The 27,286-nt window shown below is 39.4% G+C and overlaps 1 protein-coding gene across 13 annotated transcripts in view; it reads right to left on the bottom strand.

Annotated features, from left to right (window-relative positions):
- The window catches only part of LOC118708219 (centrosomal protein of 76 kDa), a 132,899-nt gene that overhangs the window by 65,780 nt on the left and 39,833 nt on the right, over positions 1–27,286 (bottom strand). For all 13 annotated transcript variants that reach the window (XR_004984495.2, XM_036419337.2, XM_036419341.2 and 10 more), the window contains one exon: positions 23,783–23,817. Coding sequence is in view for 12 of the 13 variants with exons in the window: in XM_036419337.2 (XP_036275230.1) it covers positions 23,783–23,817 (35 nt within the window). In the remaining variant the exon portion in view is untranslated. The remainder of the gene's footprint in view (positions 1–23,782; positions 23,818–27,286) is intronic.

Here is a 27,286-nt window from a genome sequence, read left to right as displayed (position 1 = left end):
TGGGCTCACAAAGCAATGCTGGCGTACTGAACTGGCTCTACAAGGAGCCAATTGTAGAAAGCACACAATGACCCACTCAAGAGATATATTATCAGATCGTCTCCTGTTCCTTAGCACTCTGGGTTGTCAAGGGCAGACATGCAATCCAGTCAGACTACGTATGAATAGGGAGCTTTCTAGTAAAGCCACGTAGTTAGAAAAAAGGAAGCCATATAGTTAGTGAAAGAAAACAGAAATGAAGGGCAATATAAAAGTCAGGAAAGAAGACTAGAGCCCGGCTGGTGTTGCTCAGTGGTTGAACATTGACCCATGAGTTCAAGGTTTGATTGGGTCAGGGCACATGCCCAGGTTGTGGGCTCAATCCCCAGTAGGAGGCGTGCAGGAGGAAGCCAGTGATTCTCTCTCATCACTGACATTTCTATCTCACTCTCACTCTCCCTTCCTCTCTGACATCAATTTAAAAAAAAAAAAAGTATATGTATATATTAAAAAGACTAGAAACTGCTCTTGTTTCACCTGCTCCAAAAAGCCAAAACAATGTTTTTCCACTCTGCCTTCTTCTTAAAAACTTATCACCAACTCTTAAACAATTGCTACACTTATTTCCTACACTTATTTTCCTTTTCCATTTCACAGACATTTCATTTTTCTTTCACCATACTACTTCAATTTTCTTTTAAATATGGTAGGAATAATGAAATATATATATAAATCTGGCCATGCTGAGTATTTAAACCTTTTTATACAGAAACTTTGGAGGAGGGTTTTCCTACGAAGTTAAGATTGGAATGAAAAATATCCTGACAGTGAATATCACATAAGTAATTGTAATTTGAGTTATTGCCCATGTCAGATATTCACTGTAAAATTTCATTAGAAGAAGAAATCTGTGGATCAAAATCTATATATCGTAAATGACTTTGGCACTGGACTTAATTTAAAAATACTTTTGCTCACACACTTCAATATTTAAAATGATTGTGTCGCCGAAGCTGGTTTGGCTCAGTGATAAGAGCGTTGGTCTGCGGACTGACAGCGTGAGGGCATGATGACCACCTAGGCTTTTATTAGTACAGATTCTTTAAAAAGATCAATGTAGATATGTTGGTACATATTTGCAGCAATTCACCACCCTGTTAACCCCCTTCTCCTATGTTTCCTCCTCCACCTGTAAGAATGAGTGACCCAAAAACCTGCTACAATCTTCACCACCCCACAACTTTCTTCTGGCCAATAACACCTCTTGATAAATCCCTTCCTTTGTTCCTTTACATAACCAAAGTGCACCATTTTAATCATCTCTTACCTCAAAGCTTTTAGTCAACATTTCATTTTTGTTATTCAACCAACTGGCTTATTTACTTCTGCCATCTTGAAGAGAGCCTACCCATGTCATCATTCCCTCTTTTCTGAGCCTGTATAAAGGAGCAAGCCTGAAGGACAACTGAAGAAGCTGACAGGTCTGAAATCCCAGTGAATCAGGCATCAACACAGGTAAGAGATATCTGTGGTGGGAGAGGGGGTGAGCTGGTACTGTTTCAACCCCTACAGATAGACCTTGAAGACTCACCCAACCAGGTAACAGCCAGAACAGCTGTCCTATGTCCAACTGGTGCCAAACTTAAGGGGAAGCTGTGTGATTACCTCTGTATCTGTGCCTGGTACTTCTGAACATTCGCCAAATTAATGGTTTCATCTCAGGCCCTCCAATAATTCCACAGCTTTAAGGAATGTTTGGCAAAAAGAAAAGAAAACTGCACATGATAATTTGCTGAGAATTAAATACTGACTTCAACACCTAGCTTCTTCTTGCATTAAGAGTATTCAAAAAGCAGAGTAAATATGGTCTTTACTAATTTTTTAAAAATCAGCCCACCTGTCTGAAATGGTTACCTAATTTCTTTGGTCCACTTTCTAGAGGGCATCATTAAACATGCAGGCTGGGGAAAGAAGAGTGGACTCAAATGCACAGCTGACCACATGACTGCATAGCTCAATGTGTAGGCCCCTTTCCTGCCCCCAGCTGACTGCCGTCCACTCAGTCCCAGTGAGGGACTGAACACAGCAGTGGACATGTGCGTGAGAAGTCAGCCAGGACTGTACTGGCGAGCGATGCAGTGCAGAGGCGGCAGAGATTTCACATACTTTGGATTTTTACACTAGAGATTAGTTTGAGTCACCAAACCAAAGGGTATACATTATCTTTGACATTTAAAGTTTTTGAAATATATGACATTAAATAAGAAAACAAAATAATATGTATATCATTTGTTCCTAACATATTTTTCTTATATTCATTTGGTATAATTATATCTTCCTAAATACACATTAACTTTTTTTAACCATTATTATTCAGATTATTATAAATGTTCCTCTTTTTCCCTCGCACAGCTCCCCTCTACCCAGTTCCCAACCCACCCCCAAGCCCTCACCCACCCACTGTCCTCATCCATAGGTTTAAGATTTTTGCCCAATCTCTTCCAGCAACCCCTCACCCACTTCCTCCTGAGAACTGTCAGTCCATGCCCTTTCTATGCTCCTGATTCTATTACATTCACCAGTTTATTCTGTTCATCAGATGTTTTATTCTGCCAACTTTTTTTTTTAGATTTATATGTTCTGTGTCTCCGCAACTCCTACCAATCTCAATGTGCTTTTCTTTTTCCTTCTAGTTGTAGGATTTCCACTCAGCCAGCTTTCCCACAATTCTGGATGATACTTATTTTGTCTTTTAGTTGTGGTTTTGATGTGGTTGTGAGAGGCAGTAAGTACAAGTGTTTACCTATGCCACCACCATCTTGGTTCTCTTCCACATTTACTTTTTAAACTAAATTAGAAATGGTACAATGATTATAATATACCTCAAACCTAAAATTTCTTTCAAATTATATTGGAAGCAATAATTCCTTTAAGAATACTCCCCATCAAAAGATCTAAAAAATGATTTTGATAGCTATGCAACAGTCATTTCTATAGTTGTGAATGATGTTTTAGGTAGAATAATTTTGTCATGTTAATTTAAATACTATTACTATCTTCTATCAACTTTTGAAATACTTCCCTAACATTTGATATTATATCATCTTCTAAAATTAAAAAATAAATAAGACTGCGGGACTTGGGGAGGAGCCGAAGGGAAAACAAAGTTTGTCTGCACCAACCCGAGACTCCGCCCTACCTGTGGCTGAGCACAGAAGCTCTCCCAGAGGCTGGCTTTCTCTAAGGAGGGACTTGTAGGAATCCAAAGCTTGTCTGCGCCTTTACCAAAGAGGTGCGTGCGCGCCTGCAACCAATCTTCCAAAACTCTCCAGGAACAGGACTTTTCTGAGGCGAGACTGACAGGGAACCAAAGATTGTCTGCGCCACCCCGAGACCCCGCCCTATTCAAGCAGAGTACGGAAACCCTCCTAGCTGAGACACTGCTGATCCTCACAGCCAATTGGCTTGGAGATCAATGCTTCCCAGTGATACCAACAATAAGCAAGGCTTAACAACAAGACTGCACACACAGCCCACAAAGGGCTACACCAAGACTGTCCACCGCAGGTAACTGGGAAGGCTGTGCTACTGGGCTCTACCAGAACACCTAGCACACAAAGCTATTCCATCAAATCAGGGAAACAGCTAAAATGCAGACAAGAAGAAGGACACAAAGGAAGGAGATGGAGGAAAAGAAAAGATTGGACATTGAGTTCAAAACTACAGTTATAAGGTTACTCAACAATATCCTAAAAAAGGCCGATAAAATAAATGAGACCTATGAGGATATGAAAAGGGAGCAACTAGAAATAATAAGGGATCAACAAGAAATGAAGAAAACATTGTCTGAAATAAAAAATATTATACAAAGTCCTAAAAACAGACTGGAAGATCGCAAGAATCAAGACAAAGATTTAGAACACAAAGAGCCAGAGGACACTCCTCTGCAGAAGGGAGAAGATAAGAGAATCCAGAAAGTTGAAGATAGTGTAAGAAACCTCTGGGACAATTTCAAGCGAACCAACATCAGAATTATGGGGATTCCAGAAGAGAGAGAGCAAGATACCGAAAGAGTACTAGAAGAAATAGTGACAGAAAACTTCCCCCACCTGAGGAAAGAAATAGACTTACAAGTCCAGGAAGCCCGCAGAACCCCAAACAAAAGGAATCCAAGGAGGACCACACCAAGACATATCATAATTAAAATTCCAAGAGCAAAAGACAAAGAGAGAATATTAAAAGAAGCAAGAGAAAAGTAGGTAGTGACCTATAAAGGAGCACCCATAAGATTGTCAGCTGATTTCTCAACAGAAACCATGCAGGCCAGACGGGAATGGCAAGAAATATTCAAGGTGATTAATAACAAGAACCTACAGCCAAAAATAATCTACCCAGCAAAGCTATCACTCAGAATCAAAGGACAGATAAAGAGCTTCACAAATAAAAAAAAGCTAAAAGAGTTCATCACCACCAAACCAGAATTATATGAATTGCTGAAGGAGGTTATTTAGGAAGAGGAAGAAGATAAAGATAAAAATTATGATCAACAAATACGTAGCTATCAACAAGTGAATCTAAAAACCAAGGGAATTTAAAAATCTGATGAACAATATTAACGGGTGAATATAATAGAATCAGAGGTATGGAAGGGGAGTGGACTGACGATTCTCAGGGAAAAGGGGAGTGGGGGTGCGGGAAGAGACTGAACAAAAACTGTGCACCTATGGATGAGGACAATGGGGGATGGGGAAAGGACAGAGGGTGGGGTGGGAACCTGGTGAAGGGGAGCAATTGAGGGGGGGAAGAGGATCACATTTGTAATAATCTGAACAATAAAGATTTATTAAAAAAATAAATAAAAATAAATAAATAAATAAATAAATAAATAAATAAATAAATAAAAATAAAAGAATACTCCCCAGCCCTGGTGGGAACATCATCCTGTACACAAAAAAGTTGTGGTTTTGATTCCTGGTCAGAGCATATACATATATTGTAGGTTCAATCCCCAGTCAGGGTATGCACAGGAGGCAATCAATTAATGTTTTTCTCTTACATCAATGTTTTTCTCTCTCTCTCTAAAAGCAAGATATATTCTTGGGTGAGGATTAAAAAAAAAAAAAAAAAAAAAGAATTCTCTTCAAATGCCTGGTTCTTTATTAAAAGCAGTATTTTGAATTCTGCCTATGAAGTCCTTTAGAGAACATATAAAATTCAAATTACATTTTAATGGCCATACAGAAGAAGTGTACTTCTATCACCACTTGCTTTCAGGCTCTTTCTGTTCCAACATATCTTTGTAATATAAATCACTGTTTACGTAATTTGGTTTTCTAAATAACAATAAAACTTCATCAAGTCAAATTAACTGCCAATTTAGCAAAAGTTTAAGTCATAGAATAAACTTTTCAAATGTAATTATTTAGTATAAATTATAATTTACTAGAGGCCTGGTGCACAAAATTCATGCACTTGGGGAGAGGGGTGGTCCCTCAGCCAGGACCCCTTGGGGGATGTCTGACTGCCCGCTTGGGCCTGACTCCTCTGACAGTCAGACTTTCCTCTTACAATCTGGGGTTCTAGGAGTCTGGGACCCCTCACTGCTTACTGCCCCCTGCAGTGGAGGTGAGAGAGGCTCCCACCACTGCCACTGCACTTGCCAGCATGAGCCCGATTTCTGGCTGAGTGGGGCTCCCCCTATGGAAGCTCCTGCATTAAGCATCTGCCCCCAGTGGTCAGTGTGGATCATAGAGACCAGTCATTCCATCATTCAGTAGATTTGCATATTAGGGTTTTATTATATAGGATTTATAAATAGATGCCACTTAAAGTAAGGTTAATACAATAACAAAAATAAGTCCATAAATTAACCATAGCATAAAAATATAGTAGGTAACAAAGTTTCCATTTCAAGTCAGTAAAAACAAGAAGAATCATTAGTTAACATCTTAGAAAACAATAAAGTAATATCCTTCACATTGAACCATCTAAAATTTTCAGGTAAGACAAGCATATTTCTTTTTAAAATACTAGGAAAAAAATGTGAAAATTTATCTGCCAATAGTATGGGAAAGTCTTCTTTCATGTCTATGAGCAAAATAAACTGTAATTATTACAGCTGCTACATTTATGTTAATAACTTTCTCGACATTACTATGCAAGAACACAAAATGAATATTCACAAAGTAGTTCTGCCAGATAACTCCAGTGTAATCTATCCTTTGTCATCCTTTATTTTTCTTCATAGCACTTAATATATTTTTGTAAATTTATTTCTATTGATATATTGTCTATAGCTAATAGAATATAAATCTATGCAAAGAGTTTTTATCTGTTTTGTCCATTGTTATAACTCCAATGACTAGAAAAGTGCTGGCACAGGGCAGGTGTTTTCTTTGTAGAAAGAAGGAAAAGAGGAGAGAGTAGAAGGAGGAGTAAGGAGTAAGGAGGAAGGGGAGGAGAGAGGGAGAAGGAAAAGGGAGGAGAGGGGAAAAGATGTCTATGTACCTTCATAGCTCAGCGCTATGCCCTGGTCTAGCTTGTTTCCAGGAGGGCTCACCTTACTATAACCACTAAATTATTTTTTCCCTTTGTTTACCTGACAATTAAAAATGCTAATGTTCTCTCTCATTAGTACTATACACATAATTAAAAATCTGATTTACTCTTACATCTGCTAAACGATGGGATAAAAAATAATTTTGTTAGGACATGCAACTCATTTTTAACTTAACTCAAGGTAAATAAAACAAATTTTGGAAAATATTTCAACGATCTGAGAAGTCATCTGATACAAGAACAGCACCGGATCTGAAAGCTTCATCACTGTACTTGTTTAACGGTGACTCATGAACTGGTTTATATCAGAGTACATTTCCTGGTTTCTAATTGCTTGAATAACTTGTGACTATCACAAGGTCCTGTTTCTCAAAACTTGATTGTGCCAATTCAACAATATTCATGAAAAGGCTTTAGAAGAAGTGGCAGTGCAGTTTAACTTTTTAGACTGGACCGTAACTGCTAACTTTCCCGCATATCTTACATTTTCTTCCGTTGTGTTGCCTTCGATAGATGCTTCCCACTTCAGTCCTATTTTTATTTCCCCCTGCAGCTGAAAATCATCAAAATCCCTAAAGAGACAGAATGTCATGGAAATCACCTAACGCCAGTTCTTGACTTGTAGCCAGGCCTCAAGGCAACCAGCAAGGCTCTGCCTCCCCTGCTCACCTGGCTTAGTCATGGGACTGGACTCAGCTTGGAAGGCAAAACTGAGCAAATTGCTACAGTTACTCATGACTTATAAGAAGGCAAAATGTATGCTTCCATCTTTGGTTTTTCTCTTCACAGGACCTTCCATCCCCAGACACAAACCCATGATGTCTCTCTCTTTTTTATTACAAAACAAAACATGCATTATAAATCTCGGAAAATACAAGCAATCAAAAGAAAATTGGCATATATAAAATTCCAGAGGCAATCACTGTTAACAGTTTACTATATATGTCCTTTGAATATTATTTTAGGAAAACTGGATCATTCGGTACTTACTACATATTTTATAACCCGTTTTACACTATTATGGGCCATCTCTCTTCACATAAACCATCTCTCTTCACGAGTCTATTTTGAAGAAGTGGCGTTAGAAGAAACTTAAGTTTAAAAATTTTGGCTCTCAAAAGAAATTTCAATCGTTGTACTGTTGATATTTGGCTTTGTTGACAAATGAGTTTTTCTCTCTTATAAGCAGTGCTGCAAATAAATATCTTCTAGCTACAATTTTGCACATTAAAAAAAAATTTTTTTTTATTGATTTCAGAGAGGAAGGAAGAGGGAGAAAGAAATAGAAACATCAATGATTAGACAGAATCGTGGATCGGCTGTCTCCTGTAAGTCCCCCACAACCCAGGCATGTGCCCTTGACTGGAATCGAACCTGGGACCCTTCAGTCTGCAGGCTGACGCTCTATCCACTGAACCAAACCAGTTAGGGCTGCACATATTCTTATTTTCTTTGGAAATGGTCCTACAGATAAAGTTAATGAATTAGGCCCATGCCCTTAGATGTGTGATATCCTATATCAGTGGTCGGCAAACCGCGGCTCGTGAGCTACATGTGGCTCTTTGGCCCCTTGAGTGTGGCTCTTCCACAAAATACCTCGGCACATACAGTGAGATTGAAACTTCATGGCCCATGTGCAAAAGTTGGTTTTCGGCCTGGGAGTGTCTATTTTGAAGAAGTGCCGTTAGAACACTCAAGCTAATATGCAAATCTACCAAATGGCAGAACGACCAGTCAGTATGATGCACACTGACCACCAGGGGCCAGACGCTAAATGCAGGAGCTGCCCCCTGGTGGTCAGTGTGCTCCCACAGGGGGAGCACTGCTCAGCCAAAAGCTGGGCTCTTGGCTAGTGAGCACAGTGATGGTGACAGGAGCCTCTCCCGGGCAGTAAGGAGCGAGGGGTCCCAGCCTGCTAGAACCCCAGACTGGGAGAGGAATGTCTGACTGCAAGAGGGCACAGGCCGGGTGAGGGACCCTCCCAAGTGCAAGAATGTTGTGCATCGGGCCTCTAGTACTTTGCTCTCCAAAGTTATTTGCAATCTATACTCCTATATTTGCATATGAAAATACAAATATATACTCTAATATCTGAATTCCTTTTAACAAAACTTTACATTCAGGTGATGACAAAAGTAATAGCATCAGCCATCCCAAGAACTGCTTGCTATTCTAGTCACCTTTCACACCTGATCTCTCTAATCCTTACAATCACTTCAGGGACAGGTGACAATATGTTGTTCACAGACAGGAAACTGGGGCCCAATAAAGTAGCAAATTATATCAATAGAACTTCCAGTCCAGATGGCAACATAGGTAAATGTGGTGCATGCTCACCTCCTCCCACAACCACATCAAAATTATAACTAAACTATAGAACCATCATTCAGAACTGCCTGAAATCTGGAAAAATAGAAGTCCTACAACTAGGGAATTAGATAAGAAGGTACAAGGAGAGCCAAAACCGGTTTGGCTCAGTGGTAGAGCGTCGGTCTGCGGACTGAAAGGTCCCGGGTTCGATTCCGGTCAAGGGCATGTACATTGGTTGCAGGCACATCCCCAGTGGGGGGGATGCAGGGGGCAGCTGGTCGATGTTTCTCTCTCATCGACATTTCTAGCTCTCTATCTCTCTCCCTTCCTCTCTGTAAAAAATCAATAAAATATATTTTTTAAAAAAGAAGAAAAAAAAAAGAAGGTACAAGGAGACTGGCGGGAAGGGTGGAGAAACAAATGTGCTGGCCCCACAGGCACCGGTGGTGGATAAAAATCGGAAGGGCTATCTCAGTGCAGAGGTGCCCTCTGAGGAGGGTCCAGCCCCACAGCAGGCCCCCAGCCTAGGGTTCCAGTGCCAGAAAGAGAAGTTCTCATAACTTCTGGCTGTAAAAACTAGTGGGGGGTTGAGCCAGAGTGAGATGGGGGCTGCTGGAGTCTTTTTAAAGGGCCCACACAGAGATTTACCCAGACTCACTCCCTCTGAGCTCCAACGCTGAGGCAGCGGCTTTGAAGGGCATCAGAGATGTGTGGGAAGGATCTGAACTGACCGGCATCAGGGGGAGAACTAGGGGTGAGGGGCAACTTTCTCCCAGAATAAGTGCTGGCCGAGCTCATTGCTCATTTGATGAGCCCTCCCCGCACAGAGCTGGCAGGGGGACACTATATTCACGTCTCCATCAAACTGGCTCACACTGTGTGCCCTCCCCTGCCCTCCAGAAGACTCCACCCCACCCAACGTGTTGTTACTGACTCCCCAATAAGCTTCAGAGTTTTCAAAAAATAGCTTCAGGCTCTTTCAAATGTCTCATTTCCTAAACATTTCCACTTCTTCTCTCTACCCCTTTAACCAAATGTGGCTACAAAGCACCTTACGTGTGGCTAGTCTTCTTACTATGAAGAAATATATAAAGCAGTTCAGTAATAATTGTCATATTGAATGTGTGTTGACATGATGTTTTAGGTGTATCAGGTTAAATAAAATATATACTATAACATTTATTTCACCTGATTCTTTTCACGTTTTAATGTGGCTACTGGAAAACTGTACATTGGCCATGTGACTCCCATTAGATTTCTATTGAGCACTGCACTAAACCAGTCCTAGTCCGAACGGCTCCTTCCTCCCTGCAGGATATTCTTTCCCTGGACTTGTTTTAATAAGCAGGAGACTGGGGAAGAAGGTGGAGGAATACAACATTCAGTTAAAAATAGAAACTATCTGAAAATCTCCATAATGCTTTGAAATGATCACTTTGATCTTCACTTGAAATAAAATTTTATAAGATAATATTTTAAAAAGACACATATAATAAAGTGTACTTAAATGACATTAAAACATTATAACTATCTGTAAAAATACAAGCTATAACTTGATCTGTGCACGTTTCTCAATGTCCTATATTTCTATAAAATATTTAAAAATACAATGTTAACACGACACAAATTAATTTTGTCCAAATCAAATGATTCCTGTGTTTAAAATTAATTTTGTCCAAATCAAATGATTTCTGTGTTTGCTTTTGCTTGCTTCCTAAAATATTAGAGGAGTGAAATAAAAGCATCCTCCCTCCTTTCATTTCCTGCCTTTAGAAGTCAGAGTTCAAAAACAGATAATTTACATACTGCTCCTTCTCACAGGAATCTCCTTAGCAACCTTTCACCGCTTGTCATGGGTTGCCGAGATCTCCCATTCTTAAAAGGGCCAGTGTCCCTTCCAGAACAAAGACATTTAATACAGAAAACTTAAAAAGCTCTTTAATAGAAATTTTAAGGAGGTTTCACAATCTCTTTCAATTCTTTTGCCAACTCCTTTTCTCAAAGCATTCTGCTCTTCTCCTTCTCAAGGTAAAGTCAGATCTGAAACTATGACCTCTTTAGAACCAACAGCAGCCACTTCTATACTTGGCAGTCATTATTAAAGGCCAACATGAGACACGAGGCCCATTTCACAAATACTAGTTGTTGATCCATTTTTAAAATTAATTTATTAAATTTCTTTCTTGTGTAAACTACAGGACAGTAATAGAAAAATACATTTGAAGATATCTTAATAAAAAAGTATCAAATATTGCAAATTATAATTGTCCTGCTTCTTTTTATTGCCTTGGTATTAACTACCTAATTTTATTAACTATGCAGAAAAAAATTAATAAAATTCTAAGTTTAATAAAACAAACTGTATATAAATAACAGTTTTAAAGAAATAGAGCTAGTATATAAGTAGGAAACAGGTACTGTGGCCTCTAAAGTAAAGAGAGAACATTTGTGTCCAAAGTATGGACTAAATTAAGGCCAGTGCCCAGTCTCCTGAACCTGGAAATGTGAGTCCTCCAACTGTGTTCTTCGTTTAGGCTCTGCTGGGTCCCTTGAATCTCCATCTGGATTTTAGAATCAGCTTGTCAGTTCTGCAAAGAAGCCAGCTGGGATTCTGACAAGGATTGCCTTGCATCTGTAGGGGTTTTGGGTAGTATTACCATCGTGGTACTGACTTTCACTTCATCAACACAGGATCTCTTCCCATTTGTTAGATCTTTAATTTTATCACCAGTGTTTTGTAGTTTTCAGAGTGTAAGTTTTGCCCTTCTTTTACTCAGTTTATTGTTAACTATTTTATTAATTTTTATGTTATTATAAATGGAATTGTTTTCCTAATTTCATTTTCGGATTGCTCATTGCAAGTATTTAGAAGTATAATTGGTTTTTCTATTAAGATTTTGTATCCTGCAACTTTGTTAAACTTATATATTAGTTTTGTAGAATTGTGCACCTGAAACCTGTATAATTTTAACCAGTGTCACCCCAATAAATTCAATAAAATGCAAACAATAAAAATAAAGAATAAAATATTTACTTCCAGATAATTCTTGTTATTCTAAAATCCTTTGCCAAATATACACATATATAAACTGCTACTGATCTTCAAATACAAAGGAACACTACTTGTAAATTTTGTATCCTATGGTCACACCATGTTCCCTCTACTTAAGACATCTATGACTAAAACCGAAAGGCCATTTTGGTAATATTATCTGAGATAGAGAGATAGAAGAGAAGAGACAAGAACGGGAAGACAAAGAGGAGGGCAGGGCTGGAGGGAGAAATTAATTTAAAATGTGCCAAATAACTATCATAATTCCCTCAGTCTTTATCTGATGACACATGAAATCTAAGTGAAATTACCTATTTATCACATCAATAATATTTCACTACCAACCTCTACTAAAAAACAGCAACCCAAAGGCAGACACATTTACTCTGAGGGCACACAAACCCATTTCCAGACCAAATGAGTTAATGTCATTAAAATGGCTATGTCAATTCAGGCTTATTTACAAAAGACAGGTAACAGAATGTGAACATCCTTCCTGTTCCTTTTACTTGTTGACCAAGGAGAAAATGATGTCATTACCAGCAATCCTTTTGTGTGTTTTTTTAAATATATATTTTATTGACTTTTTTACAGAGAGGAAGGGAGAGGGATAGAAAGTTAGAAACATCTATCAGCTGCCTCCTGCATATCCCCTACTGGGGATGTGCCCAAAACCAAGGTACATACCCTTGACGGGAATCGAACCTGGGACCCTTCATTCCGCAGGCCAATGCTCTATCCACTGAGCCAAACTGGTAAGGGACTCCCCCCCCCCCTTTTTTTTTATTGTTGACACAATTACTGATGTCCTCCATTCCCCCCCACCCCCGTTTTGCCCACCTCCACCCAGACCCTCCCTCTGGCGCCCCCCTCTGGCCTTCACCACACTGATGTCTATGTCTATGTCTATGGGCTATGCATTTATGTTCTTTGGCTAATCTCTTCCCCTTCTTTCATCCAGTCCCTCTACTCACCCTTCTCTGACATTTGTCAGTCTGTTCCATGTATCCATGCCTCTGGTTCTATTTTGTTTGTCAGTTTATTTTGTTCATTAGATTCCACATATAAGTGAGATCATATGGTATTTGTCTTGATCTGACTGGCCTATTTTGCTTAGCATAATAATCTCCACGTCCATCCATGCTGTCACAAAAGGGAAGAGTGACTTCTTTTCTTTTTACAGCTGAGTAGTATTCCATTATGTAAATGTACCACAGCCTAGATGGGCAGTTGGGCTGTTTCCAGATTTTGGCAATTGTAAATAACTAGAGGCCCGGTGCATGAAATTTGTGCAGTCGGACATCCCTCTCACAATCCAGGACCACTGGTTGCTAACCACTCCCCTGCCTACCTGCCTGATAGCCCCTTTAAACTCTGCCTACTGCGTCATCACCCCTAACCGCTCACCTGCCTGCCTGGTTACCCCTAACCCTTCTGCCTGCCTGATCGCTCCTAAATGCCTCTGCCTCAGCCTCACCATGGTGGCTTCATCAGGAAGGACATCTGGAATGACGTCTGGAAGGTAGTTCGGCTGTCCGGACTAATTAATATACTATGCTTTTATTATTATAGACATTGCAATGAACATAGGGGTGCATATATTCTTTCTGATTGGTATTTCAGGATTTTTAGGATATATTCTCAGAAGTGGGATCACTGGGTCAAAAGGCAGTTCCATTTTTAACTTTTTGAGGAAAATTCATACTGTTGTTTTCCACAGTGGCGATACCATACTGTCTGCATTCACACCAACAGTGTATTGTAGTAGCGTTCCCTTTTCTCCACATCCACACCAGCACTTGTTTGTTGATTTATTGATGGGAGCCATCCTGACAGATGTGAGGTGATATCTCATTGTAGTTTTAATTTGCATCTCTCTGATGATTAATAAGCTTTTTTTCCATATGTCTGTTGGCCATCTGTATATCCTCTTTGGAGAAGTGTCTGTTCAGGTCCTTTGCCCATTTTGAAATTGGAGAGTTTGTCTTCCAGGTGTTGAGTTGTATAAGTTCTTTATGTATTTTGGAAATTAAACCCTTATCAGATGTAGTACATGCAATTCCATTTATAAACCCTTAAAATTTAAAAGCAGCCAAAACCGGTTTGGCTCAGCGGTGGAGCATCGGTCTGCGGACTGAAAGGTCCCAGGTTTGATTCCGGTCAGGGGCATGTGCGTTGGTTGCGGGCGCATCCCCAGTGGGGGGTGTGCAAGAGGCAGCTGGTCAATGTTTCTCTCTCATCAACGTTTCTAGCTCTCTATCTCTCTCCCTTCCTCTCTGTAAAAAATCAATAAAATATATTTTAAAAAATAAATAAATAAATAAATAAAAGCAGACAAAGCTTTTTGCTAAAAGAGCAGATCCTGTACTATAACTGCTACAGTTTATTTTCTCCTGTAGTCCATTGGCAGGGAAGGGGCAGGAGGGGACACAACAGGGTGGGTGGGAGGGGAAGAGGCACCTGTTTCTCTGGTCCCTTTCCTTCTGTGCTTGGGAGCAGAAGGGAGGGACAGGCTGTCCCTTACCCCCAGAATGTAAACAGCAGGAGGTGAACAAAAATACAAATACAAAAGACCGGAGGAAGGTCCCCGACATCCTCTACACACCTGTCACCAGCACAGGTCCTCTTGTTGCCCCATCCAACAAAGCTCTCACAGTCCAAGGGACTTCTGTGTGCTGGCCACATCCCCACGGCCAGAGTCCAGTGGTCAGAACTGCTAGGCCAGCAGCTCACACACATGACAAGAAACAGGCTCCTTGCTTTTACGCAGGGTCAGCCACCACATCTGAGCCTAGGAACTGGGCTCCAGCTGGAACAAACAACTCAGCTCAGGGCTGAGTCGAAATGACTTCAACCCCATGAAGTTCTCGGGGTTGGAGTCCACATTGTCCAGGAGAGTAGAGCCAAACCTCAGGAGTGTGGCCTTGGTGACTTCAGCATCAGTGGGGTGGGTGGTTTGGAAGATTTTCTGTGCCTCCTGTTAGAGGCGGCTCAGCTGCCTCCAGTGCTGGAAGAAGTCTGAGACTACCGTCACTGTTGCCTGGAAGAACTTGTTGATCATCACCAAGAGCTTCAGGGTGAAGGACAGAGGGACTTCCCCAGCCCTGAGGCACACTGACAGGAGTAGGGCTGTCAGGAAGTCTCACAGTCTACCTGCATGGCTTGGTCTGCACAGCCAGCTGAGTTTGGGGGTCTCCAGAGTGGATTATCGTGGGCATGAAGTTCTGGAACTGTACCAAGATCTCATTGCCATTGCCATAGAAGAGATGCGTGTGGCCCAAGTTGAGTCTGAACTCCTACTTGACTCCAAGCCGTAGGAGCTGGTTCTCAAACCCGATTGTTCTTGCACAGGAACTTATTCAGAAGTTCAACTTCTGGGGTGGGCGGGCTAACGTCCTCAGGGGTTCAGGTCCCAAAAAAGGCCTCCTCAGGGGTGGGCCCCAGGCTGGGCTCAGCAGCCAGACCAGCAGAGGAGACATCCACCAGGAGGCTGCCTACAATGGAGGGAGCCTAGGGTGCTGCATCCAAAAGGCTGTGGGAGGGGGAAGGCATCCATAAGGTGCTGGAGGTGAGGTCCACACCCCTACTGATGTTATTGCTGGTTGGATCCCTCCAGCCGTCCCCTGCCCCTTCTTGCGTTTCAGGTGGGACATATATGGAGAAATGCAAGTACGGGAGTCCTCAATGTCCTTACAGAGATAGGTGATGGGCCGACAGCAGGTGCTGGTCACCGAGCAGGTGCACAGTGTGGGCCATCCACTTGCCATGCACACTAGGTCGGGCGAGGCCCTGCAGAGCCTCGTTAGGCACGCGGTCAGGTTCTGATTCAGGCCGTCTATGCTGTCCCCAGCCACCAGGATGCAGGGATGTCAAAGCAAAGGCCTCCCACTTCACAGTGCACAGCCAGACAATGAAGTGGGGGTTGTGGCTGGCCAGGCCATTCCTGATGGCATTATTAATGAACCAGATCAGATCGGAGTTAAGAGTTCACCAGCAAAGAGATGAACAGGTAATCTATCTGCTTCTCTGTGTACTTGTTAAAGCTAAGCAGGTTCATGGCCTCCATGTGACCAATAAATGTCATGGCCCAGCAGGAAGATGAAGAGCAGTTTACACACATTTTTTTTTCTTCTTACTGTAACCGCTCAAGGCTTTGCCCTCTTTGAACCTGGAGTGAATGATGCCAGCTGCTCCTGGTTGATTCTCTTGAAGTTCCAGATGTTAGAGATGAATACTGCAAGCCCCCACGTCCCATCACCTTTGAACATGGCTGGCATGATGGTGGTGGTGGCACTCTAGGTCCCGTTAGGAAGGGCACAGTATAGAAGGGGCTGGCAGGCAGGGACTGAAAGGACTTGAGTAGTTCTGAGTAATTTAGAATCAAACTACTTCTCAAATTACTATGGTACAGAATCCTATATTTAACTAGCCACCAGGGTTGAAAGTTCATGGACTGTGTTCACTCCTTTGCCCACTTTACATCTGGCAGAAACACATTCCCTGCCTACATAATGCTAGGAGTTGAAATAGACACGGGTAAGAGGCTTAAACACTATAAGGAGACAATTAGGCATTTCACTGTCCCAAATGGGGCACTAAATTAGCTAATGTCTATAACAATACTTAGCACATAGTAAGCATTAAAGTATATTTTAAAATTAATGTGGGGCTCTATTTAATACATGGAAAAAAACACAGGGGGACAGGCAAAAAGAAACATGTCCCAAATGAAAGAACAGAACAAACTCCAGGAAAAAAACTGGAGACAAGCAATCTACCAGGTTCAGAGTTCAAAACACTCTCTATCCTTCTTCCTTTCCCTTCCTCTCTGTAAAAAAACAAAACAAAACAAAAAAAAAAAAAAAAAAAAAAACCTACACAAAACAATAAAATATATATTTTTTAAAAAGCACGGCACATAAGAGTGTCTGCTGACTTCTCAACCAAAATTTTTCAGGCCAGAAGGGACTGGCAAAAATGTTCAAAGTAATAAAAAGCAAGGATCTACAACCAGCAAAGCTATCATTTAGAATCAAAGGACAAATAGAGTTTCCCAGACAAGAAAAAGCTGGAGTTCATCACCACCAAATCATTATTACAAGAAATATTAAAGGGTCTTCTTTAGGAAGAAGAAAAAAAAGATCAAAAGTATGAATAATAAAATGGTAATATATAAATATCTATAATTAATATGTTTGCTGTAGCATTATTTATAAGAGTCAAGATATGGAAACAATCTAAGTGTCCATCAATACTTGAATGGATAAAGTAGTGGTGCATGTAAACAATGGAGTATGACTCAGCCATAAAAAATAATGAAGTCCTGGCTGGCATTGCTCAGTAGTTAGAGCATCAGCCTATGCAGCAAAGGGTTGCAGGTTCGATTCTCAGTCAAGGGCAGCCACCTTGATTGCAGATTCGTTCCCTAGGTATGGCCAGGGTGCATGTCGGAGGCAACCAATTAATGTGTCTCTCTCACATTGATGTTTCTCTGTTTTTCTCTCTCTCCTTTTCTCTTTCTTCTTCTCTCTTTCCTTCTCCCTTCCTCCCTTCCCTTGTTCTTCTCTAGAAATCAATGAGAAAAATATCCTCAGGTGAAAAGTAACAAATAAACAAAATGAAATTTTACCATCTGCAACAACATGAATGGACCTTGAAGGTACTGTGTTGACTGAAATAAGTCAGAGAAAGACAAATGCCATATGATTTCACTTAAATGTGGAATCTAAAACAAACAAGATAGCCTGACTGGTATAGCTCAGTGATTAAGTATCCGCCTATGAACCAGGAATTCACAGTTTGATTACTGGTTAGGGCACATGCCCAGTTTTGGGGGGCATGCAGGAGGCAGCTAATTAATAATACTCTCTCATCATTGATGTTTATATCTCTCTCTTCCTCTCTAAAATCAATAAAAATATATTTTAAAAAATAATAAAATTTAAAAACAAGATAAATAAGCAAAACAGAAAGAGACTCATAACTACAGAGAACATTTTGACAGTTGCCAGATTGGAAGGGGACTGATGGGTGAAAAAGAAGTACAAATTGGTAGTTAGAGAACAGTCACAGGGATATAAAGTACAGCATAGAGACCATAGCCAATAATATCATAATAACCTATATATGGTGTCGTCAGACAGGTACTAGATTTATCAGGGTGATTACTTTATAAATATATATAAATGTCTAATCACTGGGTTGTACACCTGAAACTAATATAATATTGTACACCTTCTATAATTAAAAAATAAAAATTTATTTTAAAAAAGATACGTGTGGGAATAAAACAAAGTATTTATATAAAAATACCCTGTTTCCCCGAAAATAAGACAGTGTCTTATATTAATTTTTGCTCCCAAAGATGCGCTAGGTCTTATTTTCAGGGGATGTCTTATTTTTTCATGAAGAAGAATATGGTACACATTTATTGTTAAATGAAAATAAAGGAAATTTATTACCTGTATACGGTACGATAGTATGGTAGTTGTCAACACAAACCAGACAAACTGTGAATCCTACAGTATCAAGAATTTACTCATTTATTCAATGACAATCATGTCATCATCTTCTGGAACAAATCATTATAACAATCCAATTCCTGAATTTCCTAGTGAATTTCTTGTGACTCCATTTCTTTCAGAATCAGTGACCAAATCTCTCATGTTTACCCTGGGGGGGGGGGGATGCCTTATATTTCACTCAGAAGGAAACCTGTGAGTAGGTCTTATTTTCGGGGAAACACGGTACCTGTGGAGTTTATTTCCAAGAAGTGAACATTAGTGTTTTTACTTTTAAACTAGAGGTCCGGTGCATGGATTCATGCACATTGACAGGGAATTAATTAGAAGATGGATGGCAGGGGTGGGGGTGGGGGGGCCGGGGCTGGGCAAGAAGGGCTGAGCATGCCCTGGAGCCAACCTCCCAGGCCCCTCCCTGGCCTGCCACACCTGGGATGGCACCGTGAGCGAGGTCCCTCTGGCAGGTGAGGTCTCTCAACCTAGCCTGTGAGGATCAGCCCGACATCCCCCGAGAGGTCCCGGAATACGAGCGGGCACTCTGCAAAGTAGCTGTCACTCGGCAGCTCCAGTGTTGAGAGTATGTCCCCTGGTGGCTACCAGCAGACCGGTCAGCCAAGTGCTTAGCCTTTTACATATATAGATTATTTTTGTTAATCCTCACCTGAGGATAATTTTTCCTTTTATTTTTAGTGAGAGTGGAAGGCAGGGAGGGAGGGAAAGGACAGAAGAGATAAAGAGAAAAACATCAATGTGAGAGTCACATTAATTGGTTACTTCCTGAATGCCACACACCCTGACTGTGGCCAGGGTACAACCCTGCAACCAAGGTACCTTGCTCCTGGCCAGGAATCGAACCCATCACCCTTTGTGTGCAGGCCAATGCTCTATCCACTGAGCCACACTGGTCAGGGATAAACATGAGTGTTTTTAATAATTTCCCTCAGATATTTCTACTATGCTTCTATTTTTACAAACTAGCTCTATCAAGATGAAGGTATTGACAAGTTAACCTTATATAATATTTTAACATATTCCACTTAAAATACAACTAATCCTCCAAGGGGAACAGCAGGATTGTTTTAGTTACTCATTTAACCTTCTTTCCTGTTAAAGGTTAAGGGCCTCTGAGTGCTTCAGAATTAGTGGTGGTTAATAGAAAACAGGAATGTGATGAAATTTGGAAAACTAAAAACAACAGTGAAAGGCCACAATTAAATACTTGAAAATTCAAATACTTTGTTTTAGTATTTTTAAGTGCTTAGCAATTTTCTTTAACTTTAACCCACAAAACTGTTTAAATAATGGCAGTCCGAAAAACTTGTAAAACAGGGATGTAAGCTCCCCCATACCAGGGATCAGGACTGCTTCCTTGGCAGACAAGTACTCCAAGTATAGGTCAATCACTCAAGAGTTTATAATTATCAGTCTGAGCCACCCCCGGAGAAGGAGAACTGACAGTTTAAATAAAAGGGGGAAACACGGATCCGTGACTGCCAAGGACTGGGGGGAGAAGAGGGACTAACCACAAGGGAAATGGGGGGAATTTTGAGGGTGAAAGAACTTGATTGTGGGGTTAGTTAACACAACTTAATGTATTAGTCAAAACTCAGTTATAATTCAAAAGGTTAAATTTTACTGTATATAAATTATACCTTCAAAAATTGGAAAAGAAATCAAGGATTTCCTCAACTTCCTGGTTTTGCTCCGGTTTTACTTCTATTTAACTCTCAATTCTGTTTCTCAAGAATAAGCAACTCTACTTAATCTCCCAGCCCAACAGCTCTCAAACATTTTAGTTTTAGGATCCCTTTACATTCTAAAAAATTACTGAGGAGTCAAGGAGCCTCTGTTTATGTGAGCTATAACCTATCCATATTTACTATATTAGAAATGAAAACTGAGAAAATTTTTATTTAAATTAAATAATTTAAAAATAAGATTAGCCCTAGCTGGTTTGGCTCAGTGGACAGAGCATCAGCCTGTGGACTGAAGGGTCCCAGGTTCGATTCCGGTCAAGGGCACATGCCTGGGTTGCAGGCTCGATCCCCAGTGAGGGGCATGCAGGAGGCAGCCAATCAATGATCTCTCTCATCATTGATGTTTCTACCTCTCCCTCTCCCTCTCTGAAATCAATAAAAAATATATTTTTAAAAAAAATAAGATTAAATAATTATCAGTAACATTTTTATGGAAAAGCTATCTTTTTAAAAAAGTTAGAAGGGTGATATTGTTTTACATTTTTGTAAAACTCTTAAAGGTCATGTTTAATAAAAGCTGGCTAGATCTCATGTCTGCTTCTGCAGTCTGCTATTGGTCATAGTCCCACATTCATGAAGCCCCTAAAAACTCCAATGTGCACTCTTGAGACCATGAAAGTCAAAGGGCAAAGAATGTCTTGGTATTGCTTTGAAAATACTTTCTCCTGACTTTGAAAGGGTGACAGGAAGCCGCCTCCCCAGAGCCTTCCCACACCCTTTGAGCCCCACTGCTCTAGTCACATCATCTTCTAGACCAAGTCCTAGGTCTGGTTTCAGCAAATATCCACTCTCTAATTTGGACTCCAGTGTCACTGTTTCTTGGTTCCCTTACCACCACCACCACCACCACCACCACAATCACCACCGCATATATTGTCTTCTTTAACCTAAAAACAGAAATGAAACAAAACAAAACTTCCTACTTAAGCTCACCAAACTTCTTGAAAAAGTTCCCACTTGCTCTACTGCTCCTCCTTGTTATTATTGTAATTACTCAAGTATATATAGAGACAGTCTGATTTTTTTTCTTTTTTCTTTATTTATTGTTGACAGTATTACAGATGTCTCCCATTTTCCTCCCTTTTGCCCTCATCCTCTTAGCCTCTGACCCATCCTTGGCCTCCCCCACACAACTGTCTGTGTCCATAGGCTATGCATATATGCATATATGTTCTTTGGCTAATCTCTTCTGACCCCCTCTCCCCTCCCTTCCTTCCCCTCTGAGATCTGTCATTCTGTTCCACCTATCCATGCCTATGGACCTATTTTGTGCATCCATTTATTTTGTTTACTGAGATTCCACATATAAGTGAGATCAGTCTTTTAATCCACGCAATAAAGATAAATCACCATTCAAAATCCCAATCTCCTCAGAGGTAACCACCACTGTTCACCCTTAGAAAATACCCTGAACAAATTTTGTAAACTAATTATCTGACTGAACTTTTTATTTGCTTGTGATTTTTCTTAAGTAGTTATAATTTTTTTAAAAAACCTGGAAGAAAATTCTGTTTAGATTCCAATTCTTTTGGTTGCTGGAGTTAGATCAAAAGATAAGGGTTAGGCCCTGACTGGTTTGGCTCAGTGGATAGAGCATCGGCCTGCGGACTGCAGGGTCTCAGGTTCGATTCAAGTCAAGGGCATGTACTTTGGTTGCAGGCACATCCCCAGCAGAGAGTGTGCAGGAGGCAGTTGATTGATGTTTCTCTCTCATTGATGTTTCTAACTCTATCTCTCTCCCTTCTCTCTGTAAATAAAATATATTTAATAAAATAAAATAAAAAAGGATAAAATTAGGAGATAAAATGCAATGATACTCCTATACAAAGCAAGTACTAAACAATATGTTAAAACCATGTTGGTTTTATGGCCTGTATTGCCATAAGACAGAACAATAAGACTTATGACTCTGCCTTGTGTGTAAAACCCTCACATTTCATTACCTAAATGCAGATACATGCTGACTACATTTGTGTCATCTTGCTAAATATAATAATGTCTTTGGAGTTTACAAAACATTTTCACATATATTGTCTCTCTAAAATTTCACAACCCATAAGATTAACAGGGACTATCATTAACATGTTATAGATAGGAAAGCAAAAGTTCTAAGAAAAAAATTACTTGTTCCAAATTACATAGCTAGAAAGATGTACACCAGAAACCAGGGACAGAACTTAAACATTATGACTCAAATCATATCCTACTCCTTTATATCATATTGAACAGTACATCAAAAATCCTTGCAACATAAAAATACTTTTCATCACCATTTAGTCCCTCTATACAATTAAGCATAACCTATTTTTATAGCTAATTTGGAAAAAAAATATCTCTACTTTCAAAGTTGAATAGAAAATACAAAAAATGAATTGTATAACTTTTAAATACAAAAATAGTAAATTACTTTTGCTCCCTTATCATACAATATAATCCCTTAGGAACCTTGCATTTTAAAGTAACAGTTAAAATTTCTTAACACCTGCTTTAACATGTAGATGTATTATAAAGTTAGAAAAGTAACTTTTTAAATCCTTAAAATTAGGCACTGCTCTAAACTCAAGACTTAAGACTCCTCATATACTAAGAAGGATGCAACCATTCCTGAAAGGAACACACACACACATAACTCATGGAGGCTGCCTCACATTTCAGTGTTATCCTTGAAGTTCCTGCAAAGAACACCTGGAATCACAGGAATTCTTTAAATTTCACAATTAGAATTTTAATATATATATATATATATATATATATATATATATATATATATATATATATATTTAAATTATTAAAACTTAAAAATCCTACTTATACAAATAACAAGGTACCGTATTTTTCGGACCATAAGACGCTCCGGACCATAAGACGCACCAGTTTTTAGAGAAGGGAAATGAAGAAAAAAAGATTCTGAAACAAATAGTGTCCTAAAATATTTTATGTGCATTAAAACCCAACATCACAGTCATAAACACATGTAATCAACCCTGTAAAGTAAACAGCAGCATTTAGAACCATTTTAGAGCCGGGCAAGCACACAGAGACCACACAGAGCCGGGCAAGTAAAAAAACTTTTTTTTTAAAGTATATGTGTAGGCTATATTTGGACCATAAGACGCAGGGACTTTTTCCCCCCACTTCTGGGGGGAAAAAAGTGCGTCTTATGGTCCGAAAAATACGGTAATTCATTATTAATCTTACAGAAACACTGTTCCCACATCCCTATTTTTTCCTTCACCCCGGCAGCTCCATAGGAGTCCAACACATTTAAATTATTCCTTTATCATGACACACAAGATTGAATTAAGAAAAACCACAACTATTTCAAATTAAGGGCTCTTAATCTTAGCTAACACAATTTCACAAATAACTCAAGAAAAAATTTAAACTATGATTAAGCTTATCTTTGTATCACACCCTGACATTTTAAAAACATGGACAAGATAATTGACTTCTTCACATTTTACTCTTCCTAAATGTAAAAGATATACCTGCTCTCAACACATTCTTATCAGACCAAAACCCACAGTGACTCTGATAGTACTCAAAGCTAAATTATATAGGATTGCAAAACTACTTTACTAAGAAATATTTGAGCATTTTCTTACCTCTGTTTCTGTACAATGTGAATATCCCAATTTACCTGTAATAAAAATACAAAAATTACTTTCAGAGGATTTTAGCTTTTTTATCACTGATTACAAAAAATATTTGAGTACTCTGGCCATGGCTTTGTTATATTCATGAAACTATGCAAATAAAAGGTGCTAGGATGACCAAATATTCCAGAAGGTCTTGCTTAGAGATTTAAGTTTACACATACCCATAAGAAAATAATGAAGAAAGAGATGGGAAGGATATGCCTACTTGTAATAAGATCTAAAGCATATACACATCTTTAACATGCATATATACAAATTAATGAAAGTAAGCCAAAAATAATTGTAAAGTCTTGCTTTCCTTTTAAAATACTTTAAAGGGTGCCTTTTAAAACACTTTTGAAATGCCTTTAAAAATGGAAATATCTTTTAAAGTACTTTAAAAGACTCTTGGACTTTTCCACAAATATATTTATTTTATTTTTCTATCAACATTTAGTCCCTCTATACCCTCTTCCACTCTCATATCCCCAACCACAATCACCACAGTCATCCATGTCCATGAGTTCACTCTCTTTTTTTCTTAATCCCTATAACCACTCCCTCAACATTCATCCCCTACTCCCACCCCCAGAACTAGTATCTGCTTGCTCTCTATCTACGAGTCTGTCTCTATATCGCTAGATAGTTCAGTTTGCTCATTAAATTCCACGTACGTGTGAAATTATATGGTACTTGTCTTTCTCTGACTGGCTTATTTTACTTAGCATAAACCAGTTTAAAGGTGCCGTGACCATTTCAATGAAAGCATACATGTTTCAAACTCATATTTTCTTTAATATATCATGGTTGTTTTCTTTAATATAGGATTAGGTAAACCCATATAATTAATCTAGTAGTTCTTTCAATAGAAGACAGCCTAAAGAACAACTAGGATGAACCATATTTGGCTGCTCCAACATTAATATCTTCTCTTCATCACTGAGACACACTATCAAAGAACATATACAAATATATATTTCTGTCAATTTGGGTGACTAAAACATACTTTTAAAAAAGCTATTTTAAGAGAATAATTTATTAAGTAGTTTTAACAGAAAGACTAGCTAACACATTTATATTGGGGCCTAAAAATGTTTATTTCCCCAGTCTACACTTCTCAAATTCCATTAAGTTCAAATATACATTTAGCACCACTTCTTTCTTTCCACCAACAGCAGCCTCCTTTGTACCTCTCCCCAGCCTACTACCCCTGTACCTAGTTTGTGATTTATTAAATAATTAACTAGATTTTATATACTTTAGACTTCGAGGATACAATGATACCATAAAAAAAATCATTAAAATGTTTTTATAAGTCTTCCAACTCATAAAATGAAAAATAAAGTTGAAACCCACAGTTTCTGATAAATTAATGATCCTAATATGAAATGTTAGCTGAAATCAAAACCAGAAAAAAAAGATATATAAGCCATAATTAAAGAGTACATAAACATATAGATAAAATTAGTTCAATATATATGGGTTTATGTGGCAGGATTTGACAAATATGTAACTTTATATATTTATTGTTATATAAAGTTACATGCTATAAAGCTATATATATCAGATATTATCTTTTTATTTACTTATATAACTGTTTGCTCAAAACATTAGTGCCCTGTCAGATTAGTTATACTTAATTCCTAAAGAAATGGTAATGAATTTAACTTAGGAAAGTATTGTGGACAGAACTAGCTCAAGAAGAGAACAAATATTTATTGAGCATCTACAAAGGGAAGAAGAGAGGGAAGGGAAAAGATGGCATCAAAACAAGTTATAACAGAGAGTAATCTCTTTGAGGGTACATGGATGTACATTTTCAGTCTGATATATTCTATATATATATATATTCTATATATATATATATATATATATATATATATATATAATATAAATAAAATACTTCAATATATATATAAAATCTCCGAGAGGAAAGGAGAGGGAGGAGAGGGGGGGGAGAGAGAGAGAGAACCATCAATGATGAGAGAGTCACTGGTTGGCTGCCTACTGGGGATGGAGCCCACAACCCGGGCATATGCCCCCGACCGGAATCTAACCCAGGATCCCTCAGTCCACAGGCCAAGGCTCCATCCACTGAGCCAAACCAGCCAGAGCTATATATTCTTTTCTTCTTTTTAAAAAAATATATTTTATTGATTTTACACAGAGAGGAATTGAGAGGGACAGAGAGTTAGAAACATCGATGAGAGAGAAACATCGATCAGCTGCCTCTTGCATACCCCCCCCCCCCCAAGAATGTGCCTGCAACCAAGGTACATGCCCTTGACCGGAATCGAACCCGGGACCATTCAGTCCACAGGCCGACGCTCTATCCACTGAGCCAAACCGGTCCCGGCAAGACCTATATATTCTTAAGGTAAAGAGAAATCTAGAATTTTGTGTAGTAGGTTTGTTGCTGGTAGTAGTGTTGGTGAAAATCCTAAAATTACTTTGCATTTACTGTAGCTTTGAGCAGACAGATAAATACAGAGATACTGTTGGGAATCTCAATGGAGAGGGAAGGAAGATACAAACCAAACATGCGAAGGAGAGAAAGAGCCCTGCAGTGGCGAACTAGAACTAGAGTTAAAAAAAAAACCATACACTTCCCAGCTCTGCCCTTCAAATGAGGGAGAAGCACCAACATCCCATTATAAAAGGGCACACCTAGTCCATCCCCTCAAAGGAACCAGGACTCCTTAGGAAATTGGCAATCTATCTATCTATATAAAAGCCTAAGCAACCGTCCGACAGTAGCTAGGACATTCACTGACCTTCTGGGGGAAGGCGCTCAACACAGGAGTGGAAACCACAAGCATAGAAACATGGACCAGACTGATAAATCTCCAAGGGAAGCAGGAGGTGCAGGGTGGGAAGAGATTAACCAAGGATCTTACATGGACATTAGAGGCCCGGTGCATGGATTCGTGCACCGGTGGGGTCTCTCAGTCTGGCCTGTGCCTTCTCACAATCCAGGACCCCTTGGGGGATGTCGGAGAGCCATTCCTGCCTGACCCCTGCAGGCCAGGCCGAGGGACCCCGCTGGAGCACAGATCCATGCACCGGGCCTCTAATTATAAATAAGCTGGAACATCTTCGCACCAGAAAATAATAAAATGCTCAAAGAATGATAGTGATGTCAAAAGGCACAAGTCTTATGAAATAAGATTTTTTTCAATGACCTCTATTATAAAACTGAAAATGCGCTCCTATAAAAAAAAAAAAAAAAAAAAATTTTGTGAGAACACACAGTATCTTTTGGTTATTCAATCTGAACTGGTGACTAAGTCATGCAAATATGAAAAGGTGGTGAGTATGAAGTGTTTGACACCTACACTACTCGGCCACCCAAATCCCTGCCCAGTCTCTGACCCCGGAATCAGAAAATGCCAATTACATGACGGCAGAGTTTAAAGAAACCTTAGAAATGACCTTGCCTAATCCATTCATTTTATAAATGAGTAATCTGAG

This window comes from Pipistrellus kuhlii, unplaced genomic scaffold (genome assembly GCF_014108245.1).
Source record: "Pipistrellus kuhlii isolate mPipKuh1 unplaced genomic scaffold, mPipKuh1.p scaffold_m20_p_6, whole genome shotgun sequence".
Classification (NCBI taxonomy): Eukaryota; Metazoa; Chordata; class Mammalia; order Chiroptera; family Vespertilionidae; genus Pipistrellus; species Pipistrellus kuhlii.
Note: the sequence above shows the minus strand (reverse complement) of the source record. Positions and strands in the feature narration are given on the sequence as shown.